At 36.9% G+C, this 22091-nt stretch overlaps 1 protein-coding gene across 4 annotated transcripts in view; it reads right to left on the reverse strand.

Annotated features, from left to right (window-relative positions):
• LOC123700956 (trithorax group protein osa) overlaps positions 1-22091 on the reverse strand; it is a 94347-nt gene that overhangs the window by 17969 nt on the left and 54287 nt on the right. For all 4 annotated transcript variants that reach the window (XM_045648343.1, XM_045648342.1, XM_045648340.1 and 1 more), the window contains exon 5: positions 10422-10551. In XM_045648343.1, the coding sequence (XP_045504299.1) occupies positions 10422-10551 (130 nt within the window). The remainder of the gene's footprint in view (positions 1-10421; positions 10552-22091) is intronic.

A 22091-nucleotide genomic window follows, 5' to 3' on the forward strand; every position in this document is an offset into this window, starting at 1 on the left:
AGCTAGTTATTACTAATAAACACGGTGCAAAACAAGTTTATATTATTTAACATTTAATTTATCTCACGTCATACACAACTCGAGACCATAAACAATCATGACCTAGTAATTCCTAATTTAATAACCGAACCTAAGCTATGACATACAACTCGTACTAAACTAAGTCGAGCGACTCATTATTTAATAGTATGACTCTATCTTTAGACATTTATTCGCTCACGGGTGATTTAAACGTACTGCATGTCTAATTCATGTCGTATCGTTAACGTAATTCAATCTAATGTGATTCTGTTTATGAAACCGATGATGTTATATATATGCGTATGTTATGATACCGATACATCTCTAAAAGTACATAAGTATATAGTAATTTATAACAACTAAAAGTAACCAATAATAATATAAATACTTACTAGGTATTATTTAGGTACCTACCTACAAATTATCATTTATATAGGAATTTTCCAGGCAATTTATTTTGTGAGACAACTAGAAAAACTGGTTAATTTCATGAGTACCTAAGTCCAGAATGGTTGTTTATAGAATGTTTAATTCTTTTTCTTGGGATATGTAAAGGTCTTCAAAAATGTCACTTAAATGCAGAAAACAGCAGCACACGTATCAGAAACACATCTACTCCACGTCCCTACAGAACTCGAGAGTCAATTCCCTAACAAGAGTGACGGGTGCCATCACACTCTAAATTGATATAATTTGTACCATAAGGTATCTGTTGACTTGGCAGGTTCACGAGGCGGCACACGCTTGCCATAGCCCATACGCCGCACGGTATAGGATATCTAGATGTAACCACGGAACGACCAACACAACCCGTTGCGGTGGCTACCAGAATCTACCACAAGTTAGTGGCTACGCTGTGTCCGTCACATCGCTGACATTTATTGCCTATGAGCTAGAGTGCTGGTTAAGAAATAAAGAGACCACTTATAATAATCTTCTACCAATACCAATTTTCAAAATAGTCATATTATAATTTCAATTATCCTAAGCATCATTAAGTGCAGAAGTAGTCACTTAAGTCTACAAAACAGAATAACAGCTGAGATGACTAATACCGAGTACCGTTCATCCGCAACATCAATTCAAGCTTACCCTATGACATTTTCGCCTACGCACGCTTTCGTATCCTGCGATGCGAAATCCGACCAAATTTTCTGAGGTCGAAACGGCCCATTGTCTGGTGCCGTCTCTATTTGTCTGTCAATATAATGGTGGACGTGCGACAATGGCGTTAACAAGAGCGTCCTAGTTGAAACAAACGACGGCGTCACGGCGGCGCGCTGGCAGGCCGGCGGCGACGCTCCATTTAAAATGATCACTACGACGACGAGCCAGTTTAATAAACACGGCCTGTTTCGACAGACTTGTTTTGTTTTACGCTTTAGCGTTTTCGCAAGAGTATTGTTGGATTGAAGCAACAAAAAGAAAACTGTTGAACGATCCCGTAAATTAAACTTACCTGATCGTTATATTTTCGTCAAAAACAGATGGACAAATGGCGGTCCAATCGACTGTGGGTACTTAATACTTATTTATTGACCATTTTTAGGCTGTTCAGTGTTCTATACATACGCGATACAATAACAAATAAATTACACCGACTTGTTTACACAATTCTTTACAAGAAGAGCATGGGATCTAAATTATATACTATCGCTATGCCGGAAACATGGAAATGCGAAAAACGAAAAACAACATGACTGCGTTACGTTTAGGGGTCATTAACTCGGCTGAGGTGGGAGGGGTAGACCGTGCTAGTGAATGTTTTTAACAGGCGAGAAATCCGGTCGGGGAAAGAATGTCCACACCATTAGCTAAGGGCGGAACGGGGTGAATGGGATGTCGAACCCTCGGCTGACCTTGACTCGCCGAGATTTATCACTTTTCCGTCGTTATTTGAATACAATTAGGGAGTTCTTGGCAGCCACGTGACCGCGGTTGGCAACAGGTCGCAAACATTTTATCGAACAAGTTTTACTCAAATATCAATAGGAACCGTTCTTGCTTATCGCACATCCATTGGTAGGTAAGAAGGATTTTCAAGCGGAGATGCTATGCTATAATATGATTGTTCTTGATTATAATTTTATTTATATTGAGACGTATATAATCTCCTTAGTATTTCTAAATCTGTGAAATAGGTATTAAATCTTTTTCTAGATTGTAAGTGGTGGAATTTGTACCCATTTTTCCTTTTTCCGTAACCTTAACATAATGTGTTGTCAGGATATTGCTGCAACTATTAATATACCAAACAATTGATTCTATATACGGACAAGACAAGAGGGAACAAATTAGTCAAGAAACGACGTAGGCACCAGACTAAAAATAGATTCAGAGCGTACATTGAGGACCAATAGAAATCAATTCGCGTCTATCGTTTGATAAATGGATCGTGTAAAACTGTCGAGACATCATAAACGCCAACAATGACCCAATCAATCGACGCTACGCAAAAAGTTATGAAATCCAAGACGTGGGATGATTTACGGGAAAGCGATCAAAATAAACGGCGCGGCCGCGGCGTGAGCGTTCCGGGCAAAAAGATGTTTCCATTCTTGTTGTTTTTTTTTATATAATCATTAAAGGAGGTCGTCGGCCTCGTCAAGGACGCAGGGCACGTGGCGGATATGCATTTGTGTGAGGACAAACAAACAACACAGGTGCATGTATACATATATCTATACCATACCCCGGTTACCCGAAAGGGACCGCGTTACAGTTTTATGAATGGCAAATTACTATGACTTGAAATGACTGTTAATGATTTCGTTTATTTTATTTATATTGAGTTTTCTAATTTGAAGTCAGTTTTCTAATTTTATGTTTATAATTACTAAATAAATCTCTAATGCCATTATCTGTTTATATAACATACATATTAGTTATTATGCTGAATATTTTATACCCACCAATGAATACTTGGTTTAAATTATAACATTATAAATAATATGTGAATTATTACTCAAAGTGCACTGTAGATATTTCCAAGAATCTCGCATCATTATCACAAAGACCGATGTATTGTACCGAATCTTTTTTACAACCGCAATTTATCTTAAATTACCTTCGAATAAGTTGTGGCACGAAAAAAGAACATCGCAAGGTATTTTTCCCAAACAATCTAACAATACGACCTTTAATTTAAAAGCTATCTACACAGGTTATAACTCTAGATAAGATGGGTTATTGTAAATTTGCCACAAAGTTAATTCGTCACGTTTTTAAAACTCCATACATTGAAAGTAAATTCGTCACATGCCTTAAAAAGTATGTGTAAGTTCGTCACAGGTATATTCGGGTTATTGTAAATTTGCCACAAGTAGTAAAGTACCGCCAGCAAGCAAGGCAAGTGAATTATACCTGTCAGCCTGCGATGAAACCAGCAATATAATGATTTACATTTTAATATTACAGTCATCATTCACATAAGGTAAATTCATCAATAACATAAGGTAAATTCATTATTGAGTCAAATTGATTTGCGCTTTTTAAAAGTTTGAAATGATTTTTTATGTATTAGAATTTTTATTTTTATGGAAAACGAAAGTTGACTTATAAAAATAATTAATCTGATTTTAACTGTGATTTATTAAGTGTCATGATCATGAAACGCGCTAGTCTGTTTGAGTTTTGATTTTTATTTGCTTTGTGTTTTTCTAATATTATAGGATATGATTTAAGTAAAGTAAGAGCAATATCTTTACTTGTTAAAATAAAAGAATAATATTTTATCCTTATTTTTAGGATCCTTATCCTTAGGATTGTTATAAATTTTGTAGAGCCGCTTTTAGTTCATTGCATTTTAAAAATATTTATAGAGAGAACTGTGATTTTTACCATTACCTATGTAGAATAATGTAGATGTTAAGTAATACTCTTTATAACTGCTGTGAATTTTTAGAACATATACAAAATAGATGTTCCTTGGTTTTTAGCAAAATTTATCTTTGTTATGCTTTTCCTTATGTTTTTACAAAGTCCATCCAACCAAAACCAAAATCTAAAACTGATTAAGAAATAAACATTTTAAATTAATTTATTGTTTAATTTTTTTGCTATCTGTACTTAAATTATCGATGTGACGAATTTACAATACTTGATATTAAATCGTGACGAATTAACTTTAAAAAAATAAAAGTGTGGCAAATTTACACATACTTTTTTAGGTGACGAATTAACTTTGTGGCAAATTTACAATAACCCGATAAGGGGTTGATATATGCTCATACGAAATCGCTTTATTAAAGACTATCTTTTATCGTTTCCGACGAATACTCTTATGAATCAACGATTATTATGAATCACACATTTTTATGCTAATAAAAAGAAATAACATTTTGCTTAGAAACATTTATCAATTTGGTTAATAGCCTAGCATAAATTTATATCCGATTTTATACTCAAATTATGCTCTACCTTTAAATCGAAAAGGCCAAAAATCACGTTCTCCAACGATATAAATAACCGTCCAAGAACATTATTGCAACTCGAAGAATGTAAAAAGTATACAATTTTCGGCACCAAAATCCACTCGAGTTGACTCAGTCAGGGTCGGTCTTATCTTAGCCGATGGCATTCCTCTACCCGAGCGCCGGCCGATACGCACGACAGAATGACTGCGAAATGCTTTTAGAGCCCGTATAAGACGTTGCTATTTATATACGAACGAAAATAGATCTTATTCCAAAGAGGCAATGCGCCGAATCGGTTATCAAACGAACAAAGCAAACTTTGCGTAAAAGAAACCTTATAGAACGAAAATTAAAGGCGTTTTTGAAAGTCACGTTGCATACGGGCATCGAACAATACGCAATTCACCTTCGGACGCGTCGGGTTGCGGTGTTGCGGCTTCATTGTGTTCCACTAACGATGGAACTCTGATTCGAAACGAGCACAATACCTTCCACAAACAACACTTTATTTTATTTCGCTCGTGTCGATAGTAATAATATTCCATTATGTATGCTGATTGACGTGGAGAATAAATACGTAATGATAAAATGAAGGCAGCAGTTTTCGAAGAGAATGAGATTAAATAAAAACATTTTCTGCACAACGACGCGACGTGCCGAGGGTCAGAAGGGTCAGACTCCGTGAATCAATTTTTCTTTTCTTTTGAAATCATTTTTGCAAGTCTTTATCTTTTCTTTATTCGTGCAGAGGTTTTCTTTGAACGATCGCTTGACATACAGTAACAAGAAAATATGTACATTTCATCATGCAGAAAAATATATTATTCGAGTCGAATTATTCATTCAATTTGTACACTTTCGTTCTGATAAAACTTCTACTCGTTTTTCCTTAAGCGTTCTGTATAATTTTCCAATGAAAGACTTCATATATTCACCGGGTGTTTGTCGAGAGTCGTGAAGCCCGACGAGCCAAAAGGTTGACGTCATACGCTCGCGTTAAACTTCTATACACGACAGCTAACTAGAGAAACCCACCAAGTGAGACCTACACTGCGGGCTTTGAAGAGAGGGCTATACATATGTACGCAGTCGGTAGAGTATTGTATGGCGTCCAATGCGGGCGGTTTGGTGGCAAACAAGATCCGCGGTGAAGGTGTATTGCGGTCACATAACCGGTATTCGAACGCGGCACAGTCGACGCGACGTTCGCCAAGTCTTTAAAGTTTAAGCCCGATGTTTTGAGAAAGCCACGTTTGGTCGACGCTAACAAAACAGCGTTCGCGTTTGCGACGTCGCCGTAACGAGCCACGGTTATGACAAACAGATCGCTTCAATGCAGATAATAAAGAGCAATGAAAGTACAGCGCTCAATAATGAAAATAAAATTGCTTTCGCTTCTTGTATTAAATCATAGATTGTTATCACTTAAGAAACATATACAACAGCAACAATAATAACAAAGGAGGATTATTCAAGTTTACTGATAGTTTGAAACTGTTTTACTAAGATAATTTAGTTTGAATTATTAGATACGAGAACTTCTTAGCAAGTACAAGAAGTGCAATTAATAGTGAAAATACTTTAATTCTTTATTTATATTCCTTTCTTTTATCAACATAAGCTTACCTATTTCGAGAGATTGATATAATATGCCCTTCATATTCACGACTCCTTATTTTATTCCATTTAATTTTACACAAGTAGGTATCTTAATGTTTCTCCATCTAGCTATTTCACAATTCACATATGGAAAAATCGATTTAAAAATAAATACGAGTGATTCAAAATTTCAAACACAAAAGATAAAAATCAAACCAAAACCTAAAAATCTATCTCCCGGCATCAACAGAAGCATCTTTTACGACCACAGAGCAAGGCGCTATAACTCTTTAAACTGCGCTAAAACTTATATACTTAATCCTATTGATAAGAAACTAGGTAACTTGAGCTCGGCATTTATGAATGGGATAGAACGAGATCAAATATCTGGGTTAGTACATGGCTGTCAAACAATTCCACAAACTCGGTTACGGACATCTACATAATGGCGTGTCACTGACCTAACATCTCTTTTTACTCCCTGATCTACACTTGAATGTAATTTAGACTAATTAATACTTTTGATTTCATTGCTATAGGGCTGTACAAAACTATATTTTGTTTTATTTATTAGAGCGTTCTAACTTCTAACATCCTTCTCGAACCGCAGGAAGTTTTTCCAAAACGAATAACTTTTAGCATTATCTCTGATGTCTAGTGAGTGTCAAGCCCCTGTGGAAAGAATAAGGACTTTTGTACTCCTCTCGCTTTCGTTTGTCCAACTTTGCGGAATATTATACAAGTGAAAGTAACTTTTATCCGCTGAAACAATTGTATCGACTTTGTACACATCTTGACAAAGGCCTGCCATATCTATAATGGTCGTTTGTTTGAATGATGGAACTTCTGACACAATGGTGGACTGTCGAATAAATAATGTCATTTTATGATGCCTGTGGACAGATTTATGATATCTGTTTGTTTGTTGTTGGTTGGTTGTTGAATAATATCAATCGTTCATAAGTTAATTAGACTCTTCATAAGCATTCCAATCTACAACCGATGATATGGCGCAGTAACATTCCCTCTTATCACTGCCAGATCGAAAGTGTGTCAATGTTACAGGATTGATGCAAATCCAGTAAATAAACATAGCATTTCAAATTCGTATTATATATTATATAATAAATAGAGGTGGTCCAGCAGCGAGCGTGACGTGTAGACAGACGGAGGTAGAAAGGTCCTGTTTTGCGTGCTCGCAGCGATGGGGGCAAGTTTTTCACGAGGCCCTATATACCGCGACCACCCCTCACTCGTACATAAGGTGGGTGGTGGGTGGTTCGCGCCCGCAAAAGGGGCAAAATACGGTGTACTCTGGGCGCCCGCTTTATGTGGGTCAATGTCGGGAAAGCCCGCGTCTGCCACTGACGAAGTATGCACAATGAATCCGATCAACACGCCTTTGGCGAAACTACACAGTTGGCAAACTATATACCGACCGTGAGAGCCCCTAACGCAACTGCATAGAGTTCAGTTTATTCCTTGCGATAACGAGTCGGTGTAGCAGGATGCTATGCACAACGTGCAACTGAAATTACAAATATAAGTCTATGCACTTATACCTGCTGTTTAGAATGTAAACAAACATGTTACCTAAACTAATGAATCAAACGTAAACTAAACAAGAGTTACGATATTCCAGCGCAACGCGGCATTACATTTTTTGGTTTGTACATGACGAAATTATACTAGACATTTTTTGAAATCTCTGTCGATAGACACGATCATCCTAACGTTTTTTTCAAGCGATTATCGACAACATTTTCCTTGAATATTATGAAATGAAAACTAATTTTAGTACTTATACGCTATTACGTTGACGCAAACGCCTATCAAATAATTACCATTTCACAGAAGCGCTCAAGTGAAAGACCTCGTACGCGTACAAGGCCAACACAGTTCGTTACATTTCACAATGATGGTTACTGGAAGAACGCTCAAAGGTTGATTCGTTGGGAATCCTTGATTTAAAAGGATCGAGAATTCCCTTTAAAGGGTCGCTGCGCAGTAATTATGCATTCCTGACAAACTGCTTTTTACACTGTTGATTCTTTTATAGTAATTGTTATATTTTCATTCAAGTTTAAGTTAAAATCAATAAAAATCTTAAAGTTAAATGATGGGACTAATTAGATTTCTCTTTAATCATCCACGATACACAGGACTTGATTAGCTGATAGAGTTGCAATATATGTATTTCTAAACATGTCCAAAAATAACATTCAATCCATATCCATTCAGAGGATAACGCAAATCTACCATAAATAAAAAACAGCAGGGCTAAAAAGAACATACCTACATATTTGACATTCTTTTATCTAAATTCTAATGGATCATTTCGTGAATGTGTGAATGATAACAGTTCCTCTTTTTTTTCGTAAGATGGCCATTTTCTCCTTTATTGTACGACTTTCGATACAAATAACGTCAAAAAGATGAATTATTTTTTCAACTGTAAAAATTATTTTTACCATTTCGAATCAGATTCATAATATCTTAATATATTATATTATAAAGGCGAAGGTTTGTAAGTACGGATGTATGGATGTTTGTTACTATTTCACGTAAAAACTACTGAACCGATTACAATGAAATTTAGCACACATATAGAGGGTAACTTGGATTAACACATAGGATATAGTTTTTATCCCGGAAAACCCACGGGACCGGGAACTATGCGGGTTTTCCTTTGTAGATAGGGAGGCGAAGAGGGGAATTTTCTGTAATACTCGAGCGTGGCAGTTTAAGATATGAGAGATACCTTAGACCTAATAGAACAACCTTATTAACTATTTAGCTCTATATGTAGTGACGCGCGCCTAGGATAGACGATCAAATTAGTAAAAAAAAATCGATAGTCTGAAATACTCGAGCGCGTCAGATTAAGATATTGGGGGTTGATTTTAGTGTTTTAAGACTAAATTTAACTAATCTGACCATAAGTCCTTGACGCCGCCGAGTTATAGGGTCGCGAACTTGTAAAAAAAAAAACGTTAATCCGGCATTCTCGAGCGCGATTGTTTTTATTTTTATTTTGAAGAATATAATCTAAAACTTACTAAAAATACAAAATCTGCCGGTTTCCGCATGACCGGAAGTCTGGAGGAGCCATTTCGTCTTCCGGAAAACGCGTTGAAGCATATATGTCGCGAACTTTACTTTTTCCAAAAAATAAACAAAAAAGGTAATTTTATTTTACAATAAAAGGGCTCTTTTCATTTTTTTCCAAATTTAAACCTTTTTTTACTTGAAGCATCATAAAAACTCAAACTCCCGGTTTTTTGAGTATATCTCGAAAACTGAGGGTGTTAAGAAAAATTGATATGAAATAACGGTGATAAAAAAAAAAGAAACCCACAAACCTTTTTCGGTCAGATTAAGAGAACCCACCAACATTTTTGTCAGATTAAGAAAATATGCTTTCAGGATACCGAGATAAACCTCCCCTATGAAAATCTGACGCGCTCGAGTATTTCAAAAGGACTTTTTTTTTCTGCATTTTCAAAAATTCATCGTAACTTATCGTCATGCCGTAATCGTCAGTTTTTTTAAGGGGAGCTTCCTTGGGGCCTACTTAACACCCCTTCCGAAAATCTGACGCGCTCGAGTAAATTTTTTTTTGTGCATTTTTGACGAATTTATATGCCTAGCCCCACCACACAAACCGGCAGATTACTATACCGTTGTTATCAGAGGCACTTGGGGCATACGTAGTATGAATATCTGACGCGCTCGAGAATGCCCAAGTAACTGTTTTTTTTTACATTTTTGAAAATCCGTACACGCCAAACCCACCGCTAAAATGGTTTTTACCATAGAAGCTTTTCTTTTCGAAATTATTTTCTCTTTCCATTTTGATAAGTCTCGACGACGCCGTTGAATTACGCCATTTAGCTACCTCGCCTCCCTATCTATTGCAAACGCGGGCGAAGCCGCGGGCGGAAATCTAGTGATGATATAATGATTGACCGAAAGTGACATTGCCCCGTTGTATTCTGTCTTGGTCGATTAGAATTCTTAATTTATAAAAAGCTATCATCTTTATAGCACAAATTTCTATCCTATTCTGGTAATTCCCAAATCTCCCTATCAGCCCTGTGTCTCTGCATAAAACAACTAATGATGATGTTACAAAAGTAACAGTGAAAATCTGCCTTGGTCACTAATAATCCTTACCACTTATGCTATCACATATTAAACAAGTACAAATTCCTATCCTATCCTGCCAATGATATCCAAACTTCCCAAGTAGACCTTTGTCTCTGCATTGGAAAACCTACTGATGACAATAATAATGAAGATGATGTTACTAATCATTAGGTTGCTGATGACAATAATGACAAAATGATGGTGATAAAGATGATGAAGATAATATTGTCAACTCACCGACGGCTGGTGACATGGATCGTGAGCCGCTCGAGCCGGTGGGGCTCGGCGTCGGCCTCAAGTGCGGCGTGGTGGCGCGCCCGGCGCCGCCGCTGCCGCCCGAGTCATTGCTGTTCTGCCCGGTCAGATCCTGCAACAAATTAATGCATTTATATAACCACTTATTGTACCTACACTGAAAACACCTTTAAGCCTTTTTAGTGTCAAATGGAAGCATATCCATTGCTTGATGATCATTCTCTTTGTTTTCAAAAACATGAAACGAAAAAATTCAAGTTCTTGTTAAAAAATATAAGTAAACGAAAACATTTATTTTTTGTAAATTTTTGGTCGTAATGCTCTAGGAGTAGGTAACTAACAGGCACCCACAAATAAAATGACAATATCATAAGTTCCTTTGAGATGAACAGCAAATAATAATAGATTTAATGATATTTATATAATTTCTAAGGACCCGTGTGAATCGTCTTTAGTCGTTTATGTTGTTTTGTGGAAACTAAGTATACTGACATTTTGATCATCTAAATTATTTCTTCTCCAGTAACGCTTTACTGCATACAATAAATTGAAGTTTATAAATAAAAAAAATTACTACAAAATGTAGCATATCATGCAATCGTTGAATACACTTTCGATTAACATATTAATCAATCACCATTCACACCGCATCAAGCGTAAGTAAAAAGTAGTACCTATCAGCCGCGAACAAACCTTGAGGGGGAAGTTATTTGTGAATGGAAAAAGTTAATGTGCACTTAATGACTAGGGTTATTCCATATCGAGTTCACTTGTTGATAATGGTTATCTATAGATCCAATCAAATAATCAAACAGTCAACAGAAAACAGATGACTGAAATATGCAACTACCCTTTAGTGACATTACAAATTATGTATAAGTATTTCTCACTTCCAACGCATTACCATCGGTATGCAACAGCACGTCGTCGAGTTTGCATATACAATTAGTTTACAAATAAACAGTTAGGCGAAACACCTTGACACTGCAACCTCGGCTCCACCAACAATAGCATACTCGTGTCAATTGAGCACGGCCCGTTGCGGTAATCAAACAATAAAACAACTCGCGGAGCATCAGCAAACAATCACATCTACCGCCGACCAAAATAAAAACATGCCGCGATCCGCTCTAATGATAATCTCGAGTCGTTTTATATACCTACCTACATATAAAACACAACTTATGCAACTTATCGCTACAACTGTAAAAGCTCGAGCGTTCATTGATGTTAACCCATTACGGTACACAGTTTAACATGACAGATAAGACAATCAAACACATGGGCATGTGTCATCGGAGTACCTACTCACCGTTTCAAAACCAGGAAAGGTCCGTTACTCGTAAATCAACCGGCGCGGCGCGGGCGATCCCTTTCGATTCAATCGAACGATAAGCTAACAATACCCGTACACGAATATAGAGCTTATTATCGTTTCTTACAAAAACGTCAGCCAAACTCGTAAATGTAGAGCTTCAAAAAGTTAAAACGTTGAAAATATAATACAAGTGGAGAGAATGGTTAGCGATGCTATGTAGCGCGTTCGCGGCAGTAACAACGAGCGAAGGAGCTCACGACCCCCCGCCGTAGAGGTTAGTTCGGCCGAGAGGCTCCGGCGTCGATCAGACGAGTCCGACGGCGGGGCGGCGCGGGGCGGGGGCCGCGGGCGGGAGGGGCACGATAACCGCGCTATGATTATATGCTGATGTTTTTGCCGTGCTCCAACCCGACTCGGCCGCTCGACGCAGCGGCGCGTTCTTCATTTCGTACAGAGTCCATTATCTGTAGCTGCGTCCCGCTCGCACTCGCGGCCGACTCGTCGCGCCTCACCGCACCGGCCGCTGTTTTATTGCCAGCCGACGATTTTAACGTGCGCTCGCAACGTCCGGAGCACAAAAGTTTTTATGGAAATTTCATTCCGAATGCGCCTCGCTCGCTTGCTCGCTCGGGAACGTCAATATAAAAGCATGATAACGAACGGACGAGTCAATTAATTATTATTGTTGGAAGCTGTCGGGACGTGCTGGGCGGCTCTATCTGGATACAGTATCTGTGTAGTTCTCTGAAGCCAGCGTATTCACATTGTAGTACAGAATTCATTTCGATCTGTTATTCTGTTCGTGCCAATAACAAATGGGATGCCGTATAAAATTATTAAGAGAACGTTTTTAGTTTGTTCTTTTTGTGGTGTGCATTTTTTTTCCTTTTCCTCTGACTTTAAGACTTATTATTATTTATGTAAAGGTACAGAACAGACGCAATATAACATACTGCTTATAAATCTTTATGGTGAATCCAGCTTTAAATTGTGAAAGGTATTGGTCAGTAGGTAGAGCTGCGGTCTGCTGCTTGATACTAAATAGTTAAATACTAATACATTATTACAATAATTTTTTAATTTACTTTATCATTTCCATCATCTTAATTAAATCATGGAAAACATTATAGTTAACAATAGGTAGTTTACCCATGCATTAGTGAGTAAACGGGATACTAAGATAAATTATTGATAATTTTAAATACGAACAATGCCTGTTTGGCTGTACTGGACAAAAAAGTACCACATTTCTTCCAGAACCCTTAATTTCAGACCCACAACTTTATGTTTAATAATCATAAGTATTTAAGTATTTATTTATTTATTTGTCTCATCACAACATTAGGTAAATACTAAATAGATACATTGCTTGCAAATACATAGTGAGTGAGCTTATCAACTAGTATTGTGAGAGACTGGTGCCTGAAATAGGTTAATTTAATAATAATGTAATAATAAGTAATAAAATTTAATAATATTTGAATATTACTTAAATGTTACGGTTTCATTTGTTATTATAGTTGAGACTATCTTCATTATGATAAGGATACCTGATAGGGCTGATACATAATAAATTTATCAGCTACATCTTATATCTCATAAACCAAGTCAAGGCGCTTTGTAACCGGCTCCTAAGCGACTTGGTTATGACTTCCCTAAGCGATTGATAAAAGGAAGCGAGGTGGCTCTTTCGTTCTACTATCAATGAAATTAGCGACGGAAAATGTTTACTTCCTTGTGGATGTAATTCCATTATTTTGTATGGAAAAGAAACAGCATTAGCGGCGGACGTGCGGATATGACGAAATTGTAGAGTTCTATTTTTTGTATTTTGTAATCGTAATTTAATGATTTTGCATAAACTTTTTTAGGTATTTATCATAGCAACGCAATAGACTTGCTATTGCGTTTTTATCGAGATTCGAGATATAAACTTCAGACAGAGCTTATTTAAAGTTTCAAACAAGTCTAAAATTCTGTTTCTAATTCAGTATCGTGTTTTGAATCTATTAATATTGTTAGTTGTACAATTTAAAATGTTACCTTGCGGTTTTATATTTTCCTGTTTCTATATGTATCTATCTAATATGTTGCGGTAGGTATGTCGTGTAATAGCCCATTCAAAGAAACTGATTGCTTTAAACCACAGCATCTATACCTACTATAAAATATAAACATCACTGTTGAGATAGGTAATTATTTTGCTCTTGAGAGATATATAATTATTCTGTTTCAGTGACTTTCTTTGAAAACCAGTACGATGATAAAAAATATTATCCGGTAGAATATTATCCCGTTTGCCGTTAGCCTTATTAGCCTACCACAATAATCTTGAGCCCACGGGTACGCTAGCCTGAAACGATTATTCCAAATCTAGCTCATAGCCTATAAAGTATAAACATACCAAATTGCAAATCTAGAAAAAAGATAAGATACATTTTACCTCAGTATTAACCGTAGAAACAAAAAAGCAGTAGAATATTAAATTGCAACAAGTTGATTCTAATTCGTTACGGTAAAGTGCATTGTCTTAGTTTTACGTTACTCGTAAATATTACATATTTATAGCATTTCATAATTCATAAAACTAATTAGTTGAGGTAAGCATGATCAACTTAATTGCCAATTCAATTTTGAACCTAGTAACTTCACAGTTATATTACAATTTAATGTGACAAATACATATTTTGTGTATAACTGCAAATATAATAAAACTTATTTTAAACGTTTTTATTGTGCACGGTCGTTGAACTTTGAATGCTATTCTTATGATAATTATGCAATTAATGAATGAATTTGTTGTTTATAATTCAACCACGTTTTTCACTACTGATAGATAAAACACGTTCAATATTATTAATGAATTTGAAGGTCTTTATATAAGTTATTACCATCTGTTCACATAAACGATTTTGAGTGAGTAATGTAATGGGTTAATCAGTTTGTAGAGTAACACTGTTGTCATAACAAAATGTGACAAAGGATCTAGATGGTAGCTCATTATTTATGTTGTATGAATTAGATTATCGCATTAGCCATAGCCTCAGCAGTCGGTTTTTCCTTAACATGCTCTATGTAATGCACTTAGCGTGTTCTCCTTCCATACAATTAAGTGGAAGTCGACTCAAAATAAATACGTGACTTGTAATATGAGAAATGGGAATAGACGATACCTACTCGGCTCACGATACAGCGATATAGCACTACGTATGAAGTAATGAAGACGCGACAATAAAGGGTGTGCAATGTCACCCGAGTACATGAGATTAATCGGCGTAAAAGCGTTCCAAGATCATTCGTCGAGTTCATCGACCGGCGTGTGAAAATGTTGCCTCGTAAATAAATAATTCACAAGGCTAGTGTTCTCTCGGAGCACGTGGTAGCGAGGCACGTGTGTAGGTACATACGTAAACATTTACATTACATAACCAGCTCGTCATCGACGACCGCCGTGTATTCAGAGCGAAATACTGGCTTTATTATTATTACGATTGCCTTCAGCCGAGATTGCCACATAAACGCAACGACGATTAGTTTGAACGTGCTCCGCTCGCCCTATTTACATTTCGCTGTGAGCGAACCAAGTGAACACCACAATCAATTCACTGTCTGTCTGACTTGTTTGAGTTGTTTTGCATAGGATTTACAAAGTGATTTTTAGTCTGACATTCCTTGAACTTAGCATTATGCAAAAAAGGCCAACCATGTAATCTTGGTTATCTCAATGTTACGACATTTTTAAACCTTTGTCGAGATAATGTTTGTGTGGGTGCAGCTATCGTACGAAGGAATGAGATAAGTACATAATATCAGTGTTGTATTTTTCTAAAGAGCGTTGGACATTCAAATCTACTTTTCTACGTTCATCATCTGTTATCATCAACATTCCGCGTTCAAACAATTTCATTCGACGTTACCCAAACCGTAAACGAGATAACAGATTGGCGTTCGCACTTGCATCTGTGTGCGTTTGTGTAAAATACAGTGTTCCGTAAAGACAAGTGTGGTTCAGTTTATTGAATGTCTTTATAGGCCACCTGTTAGCCGGGTCGGTGCCGGAGAACAGCTGATCGGGCCCGAGCGAATTATTATTATTGTCGAATGCCCGTCTCGGTTTATTCATTTGTGATAAGGGGTGAGGGACGAGGCGCAACTTTCGCCGGCGACTTCCAGTTCAGACGACGTCAAGTGACGCATTAATTGATCGTAACTTTTGATCACAAAAACCAAACTACATAGAATGAAAATCACGGTATGGACAGATGTCGATATTGGACGCTGCTTTTTCTTTGCCCAACAGTTTGGCACAAGCTGTTGTTCGACGCGATAGTTTAGTTCGTTGCGAAATATACGGACAAAGTGGGTAACTTACGTTGTTTCAAAAGTAACACGTTAAAAACGGATTTCCCTTAACTTAGAATTGCCCAGAGCTTATTCAAACCTTCAGGTTCAAACGAATGTAGATGAAATTTATCAATATACAATCGAATCATGCTAAATGAACGTCAAGAAGATGAAACAAATACAGTAACAACCTTAAATCCATGTAGGTACCCAGTCTTAACGAGTTCAGTGTGAATCCATTGAGTGAAACAAGGTAAAAATATAAGTCAAATATAATTCGTCGAGCGCATGCCATGAGCCATCATTTGTAGTGAAAAAAAAAACACAAGCAGTCATTCGACAATGATGAGCGGCAGGCAAAAAGACCCTCCGTAATTACCGAGTAGAAAACCTCTACAAATGACACGTTGCCAGCTTGGATAACAAACAGATTGTATATTTATTTTTAATAGCAAACATCGTTACACTCGCAACTTCGTGTTATGTAGAGTTGTGTAACATTTCGACGAGAGGAGCTCAATTTCATTTCAATTAAGTTTATGTTTATGAAAAATAATACGTAAGATTTATCTGAGTCTTGATTATGCTAATAATCAAATAGCACAGCATGCATATTGCATACATGATGCTGAATTATTATAACGATGATACCAGTAATATCATAAGAATTACATGTTTACATTCAATTAACATAATGTGATGTATTCACTTTCAAAGAAATTTTTCAGATATCTCAGTAGTACAACGTCAATAGTGAATACATTCTCTTCATTAATCTAAAAGTGCACAGATGATATCTCAAAGAACAGATAGATAGAGTCATCAATGGATCCATCAACAAAAAACCCAGTTAGTAACGCATCAAGTTCGACACTAGCGAACGGGCGAGAACAAAATGAAAACATACGGACCAAAATAAAAAAGCATACAAGGGAACAATGTGACTGTCCAATTAAACGGAGCTCGCACACGTCATCAAAAGGTGTTTCCCGAAGAACGCACACACACACGCATGATCAGCTGACTGCTCCGATTTTAACCCACACTACAGTGGCGACTGTTAGAGAACATAAATAATGACTGCCCACCTAAATAGCTATACGTAACACATCGTATAATTTGTTTTAAACGGCCGCCCGACCGAGGAATGTGCGATACGCCAGTTTTCTCCGCACCCGTATATTCTATTGCGACTACATAAAGTCGACGCGTGCTAAAATTCAAGTCACTTACGATATTTCGTGTCGGAGCTTATCGAGCGTGAGATCGCATTAAATAATCAGTTTCTCATAAACACAATAAGCACGCACACGCCGATAACAAAGCTACGGCAATAATAACAAGAAAACAATTTCTAAAGCGATACCACGGAGTAGGTGATATTTCATATTAACAAATTACTTCTTGTAGGTATCTTATATTTCCTTAGATGATTGCAAAATGTGTTTCAATGCTAATGCAAAGAGATAACAGTCTGGTTTCTAAGCAAGCTACAATATTAAGTAGAAAAGATTCAAAAAGTTTTTTATTAACATAATAAATAATTTCTGCAAGCATGCTATATGATTACTAACACAAAAGAATACTCGAATAGGCCACGAGTTTCCATTGATGGATTTGAAAAAAAGGAACATAAAAAATCCTTATAAAACTTTGTTCATATAAAATGTATCATTACTCTGACTATATCTAAACATAAGACTTTAAAAAGTCTAAAGAAGTGCACACTGCACATGTCACATTAAAAAGAAGTGAAAAACTATTATGCACATATTATTCTACTGTTTCGTCCATCCAATATCAAATACACTCACCGGCACGGAATCTTGGCCACTTACAAATTTGCCGATAAAAAAAGTTTGAAGTGTTTTTCACGATTTTTTTGTATGCAGATATGTTAACATATTATTTGTTTAATTTTATGGTAAGAAATCATTGAGTTTGAGAATAATCTTTTACCACTTTTGAAGAGTTATTCGAAATTTGTGATTTGTGCGGTTAAGCCGAAGTTACGAATTGTTCGTTTTAAACTTTTTTCGATATCTTTTATGCCGTTTTAAGATATTGTTATTGTTGTACTGTAGTCAATGATCATAACAAACAATTAAAAATGCCATTAACATCTGAACAACCTACTCAGGCCATCACAATGTTAGACCAATGACTGCCGCAACGTAAAGTACCTGATGTACAGTACGTACCTCGTTCAGCGATGCACTATGCATGGAGAAGATACCAGGAGACTGGCAGCCACATGTGCAGACCAGGAAATGAAGGTGTGAGGTGCACATCAGCTCGAGAAGACCCGTTTATTGATCGAGAGATACTCAGAAATGGCTTTCTGACAGTTTTTAGGATACGCCACCGGCTCTAAAACACCAGGATAATAAATGTGAGTGAGCAATCGGTGAGAAGACTAATGAAAGAAGTTAATTTGAAGGTTTTCAGACCAGCACGCCGTCCAGAACTCCTCAGACATCACAGAGAAGCACGTCTTCGTTTTGCACGAGAACATGAAAACTGGACCCACAGCCAGTGCGCTCGTGAGGTGTTCACAGATGGCTGCTAAGGCACTTTACGAGCTTCTGATAGCCAACAGTCAGTATAGAGGAGACGAGAAGAGAGGTTTTCACACATCACCACACTCAAAATGCGATTTTTCATGGAGGGTCAATAATGGTATGGGGAGGTATAAGTTCCGATGCTCGCACGGAGTTATTTATCGTAGATAATGGCTTAAATTTGATCAGGTACATCGAGGAAATTCTCCAGGAACATTTTCAGCCCTATTACAGGTTTATCAGTGAAGAAAATTTGCTACTTATACACTATAACGCACGTCCGCGTGTCGTACGATACGTATAAGAGTACCTTCAAGAGGTTATTATTGAAAAATTGGAGTGGCCAGCTCGTATCCCGGATCTTAATCCAATAGAACACATCTGGGACATGCTTAAAAGAAACATAAAGTTCGATTCCAACCCAGCACTAATGTTAGATGAGCTTAGAAATACAGCTGGGGCCGTTTGGTACACTATAGCTCAAGTGGTCTCCGAAAATGTCTTCTAGAGTATGCTAGACTGGATGCAAACAGTGTTTAAGGCAAGAGAAGGAAACACCCTTTATTAAAAGGTTCAATTTTTTTATGGAAACGTTCTTTCTAATTTTTTAGCATTTTTTAAGAAATCATTTAAATTTCACAGGAAAAGCGTAAATTCTTGTTTAATTCATATCTACTCGGTAGTACTTCTTATTAACTTCCAATTATTACTAAAAGTTAGTAAAAACATTAAAGTAACTAGTTTTGATTAAATTTTTATTGAATTTTGTAGTAGAAAAGAAATAGTGTTATTTTACGCAAAAATTTGCAGTGGCCAAGATTCCGTGCCGGTGAGTGTATATAATTATCCTGAAAGGAAAATCGTTCATAATGTAACTATGTTATTTGAATGAGAATGTTATCAAAAGGTTTTGTCTTTGTGACAGCATAAAGGCCAAATTATTTTACTGGATTTCCCCATAAAGACATACATACATTTATTTTTCAACAGCTTTTTCTTTATTATTTTGGCTCTACATTATACTTATATTTTATATTCATTAATATATTCCATTTTGGAGAATGAGTTAATATGAGCGTTTATTTAACACTATAGATGTATAAATAACTGTACAAAATCTTTAGTTTAATATAAATAACAAATGTATGAACTCTACATTCAGTAAAACCGTATGGATGGAATACGCCTACAATTTTACCGACGGCAAATGAATATCCCGATTCAGAGTACAGTAAGAGAACTTGTGTTTACTCTGGTAACTTTATAACTTTCCTTTTAACTCAATATTATAATAGACATAAATCGTTTGAAGATATTGAGAGAAAGTTAATAACCATTAATTAGAAATAATTAATATTATTTAAAATATTAAAGAGCAATGTTTATCATAAACCCTAATCGTATTCGCGAAGTGTAAGCTTTCCAACAGTCAGCGGTCATATGATAATAAAAACAAACATCTAGTCACACCGCCGCAAAATAGAATCTACGAGTATTGAGCCCACGCACACTGGCACAGAGCGGTCGGATGTCATGCAACACAGGCACAGAGCGCCCGTGTACCCACACACGCACACAGCTGCGCTCCGACCGTAGATAAGAATCGTCCCATTTTACATTGAAGAGTCATGCGGCCACGATACTTACTGTATTTGCAGGCAGCCTTATGATGACGGCCGTCTTGGATCCTTCTCGGAACGTTATCGGAGCACAGTTTAGGACGTCGCGCACATGCACTCTACACACACATAGACGCTCACTAGAGTCCGTAGATGATTTCCCTGCGGCGTGAATTTAAAAATCGAAGCGGCCGTAATTCAAGCCGTAGTGAGAGTCGAAGGCGGTTAGGTGGGTAAGGCGAGAGAGTCGTGTGAATATAGTGGAATACGTTCGATTGCAGTAGCGGTGCGCGCGTTTCAGTTGGCGCACAACGACTGTCGACTGGCGCAGACGAGGCGCGCGGTGCAGAGGAGCGGGCGGGCGAGCGAGCGATTTCACCGCGCTGATATTGCGACGGCACGTTGCTCGGAGCCCGACCCATATTATGTATAGCTATGAGAGCGGGGGGCTACGCCAGCGCTGCACGCACCCAACCGCCGCTCTAACTCGACCGGCTAGTTATAATAGCGTTCGCGCACACTCGTCTTTTGTAACAAACATTGCAAATCAGCTTAGTTCTGCTATGGCTTTAATCATATATTGCGCCTTTTTTACAATCTGCACAAACACGGTACTGTGCAGTGCAAATAAAACTATTCATTAAATTGATTAACACCAACTACAGAGTTGTTCATTTCGATAGAGCGTTTTAGTGATAGAGAAAGTAAATTCATCACGTAATACGGGTGAATTCGAAGGCCACGACTAGTATAATTACTCATATTCACATTTAAACATAAAGCACGTGACGAAAATTTGAGAAATATTACACCCAATTTGCATAATAAATTGTAGAGCAATACTTCACGTATTGCTCTACATTACGTCTGATATAAATATGAATGATAGCGAGTAATTTTAGAACGAGTCTATTTATGTACCTGCCAACAAAGATAACATTGACTCTGGATTGTTTAATTTAAGTCGACTCTGATAACTGATAATAATCTAAACATACGTAGAGCTGATTGACTGATTAAGCTATTCAAATTGCTTGGGCAAGTGTGAAAGCTAGCTGGCATTTAATTGGACAGTATTGATCGGATTGGCCGCGTATTGTTATATGTATCAGTATTATGCTATGCATCTCATTACTGTTGTGGCGCAAACAATAATAAGCCTACTGGGAATGCGGGTCACTTGTGTGTAATAATTAAACATATATAACACTAAAATGGTATATGTATTTGACTGAATACCTAATAAACACTTTTTACAAGTATGCATATATAAATAATTCGAGAAGAACAAAATAAGAAGAAACAACAGCAGGGAGGGTTAAACGTAGGAGTCTGACAGAACGTGGCGCCACAGCGGCGCCTTGTAAGTCACATAGATTTAAACAAAAGACGCCCAATGGTCTGCGCCGGGGCAAAACCATTTTTTAAGATATAATATTATTAATGGGTATCGTAATATCTTATGGTCACATTTGGCATTGTTAAAAAATCTGTTATCTTTATAGATTTACCTTTAAGTTTTAAATGTACTTAATCAGCCGTGCAACTTAGGTATGGGTAAAGCTATATTGAGCGAATACACAAATCAATTGTCATCTAATCTTCTTAATGCAAATGAGTTTAATCTCATTAATAAACTTTGTGAAAATTCCGATAAGGCACAAGCAATAAAGTGTGTTAAGGGATTGCCGCTGCCGGGCGAGGATTTATCGTAAATTTTTGATACAGAAACCAGTTTAAGCGACCAAGGAGCGAGGCAATGGGATCGTTGTGCAAAATAAAAGAAATATGTTTTAGTAGGTTAGCAATC

This window comes from Colias croceus, chromosome 20 (assembly GCF_905220415.1).
Source record: "Colias croceus chromosome 20, ilColCroc2.1".
NCBI lineage: Eukaryota > Metazoa > Arthropoda > Insecta > Lepidoptera > Pieridae > Colias > Colias croceus.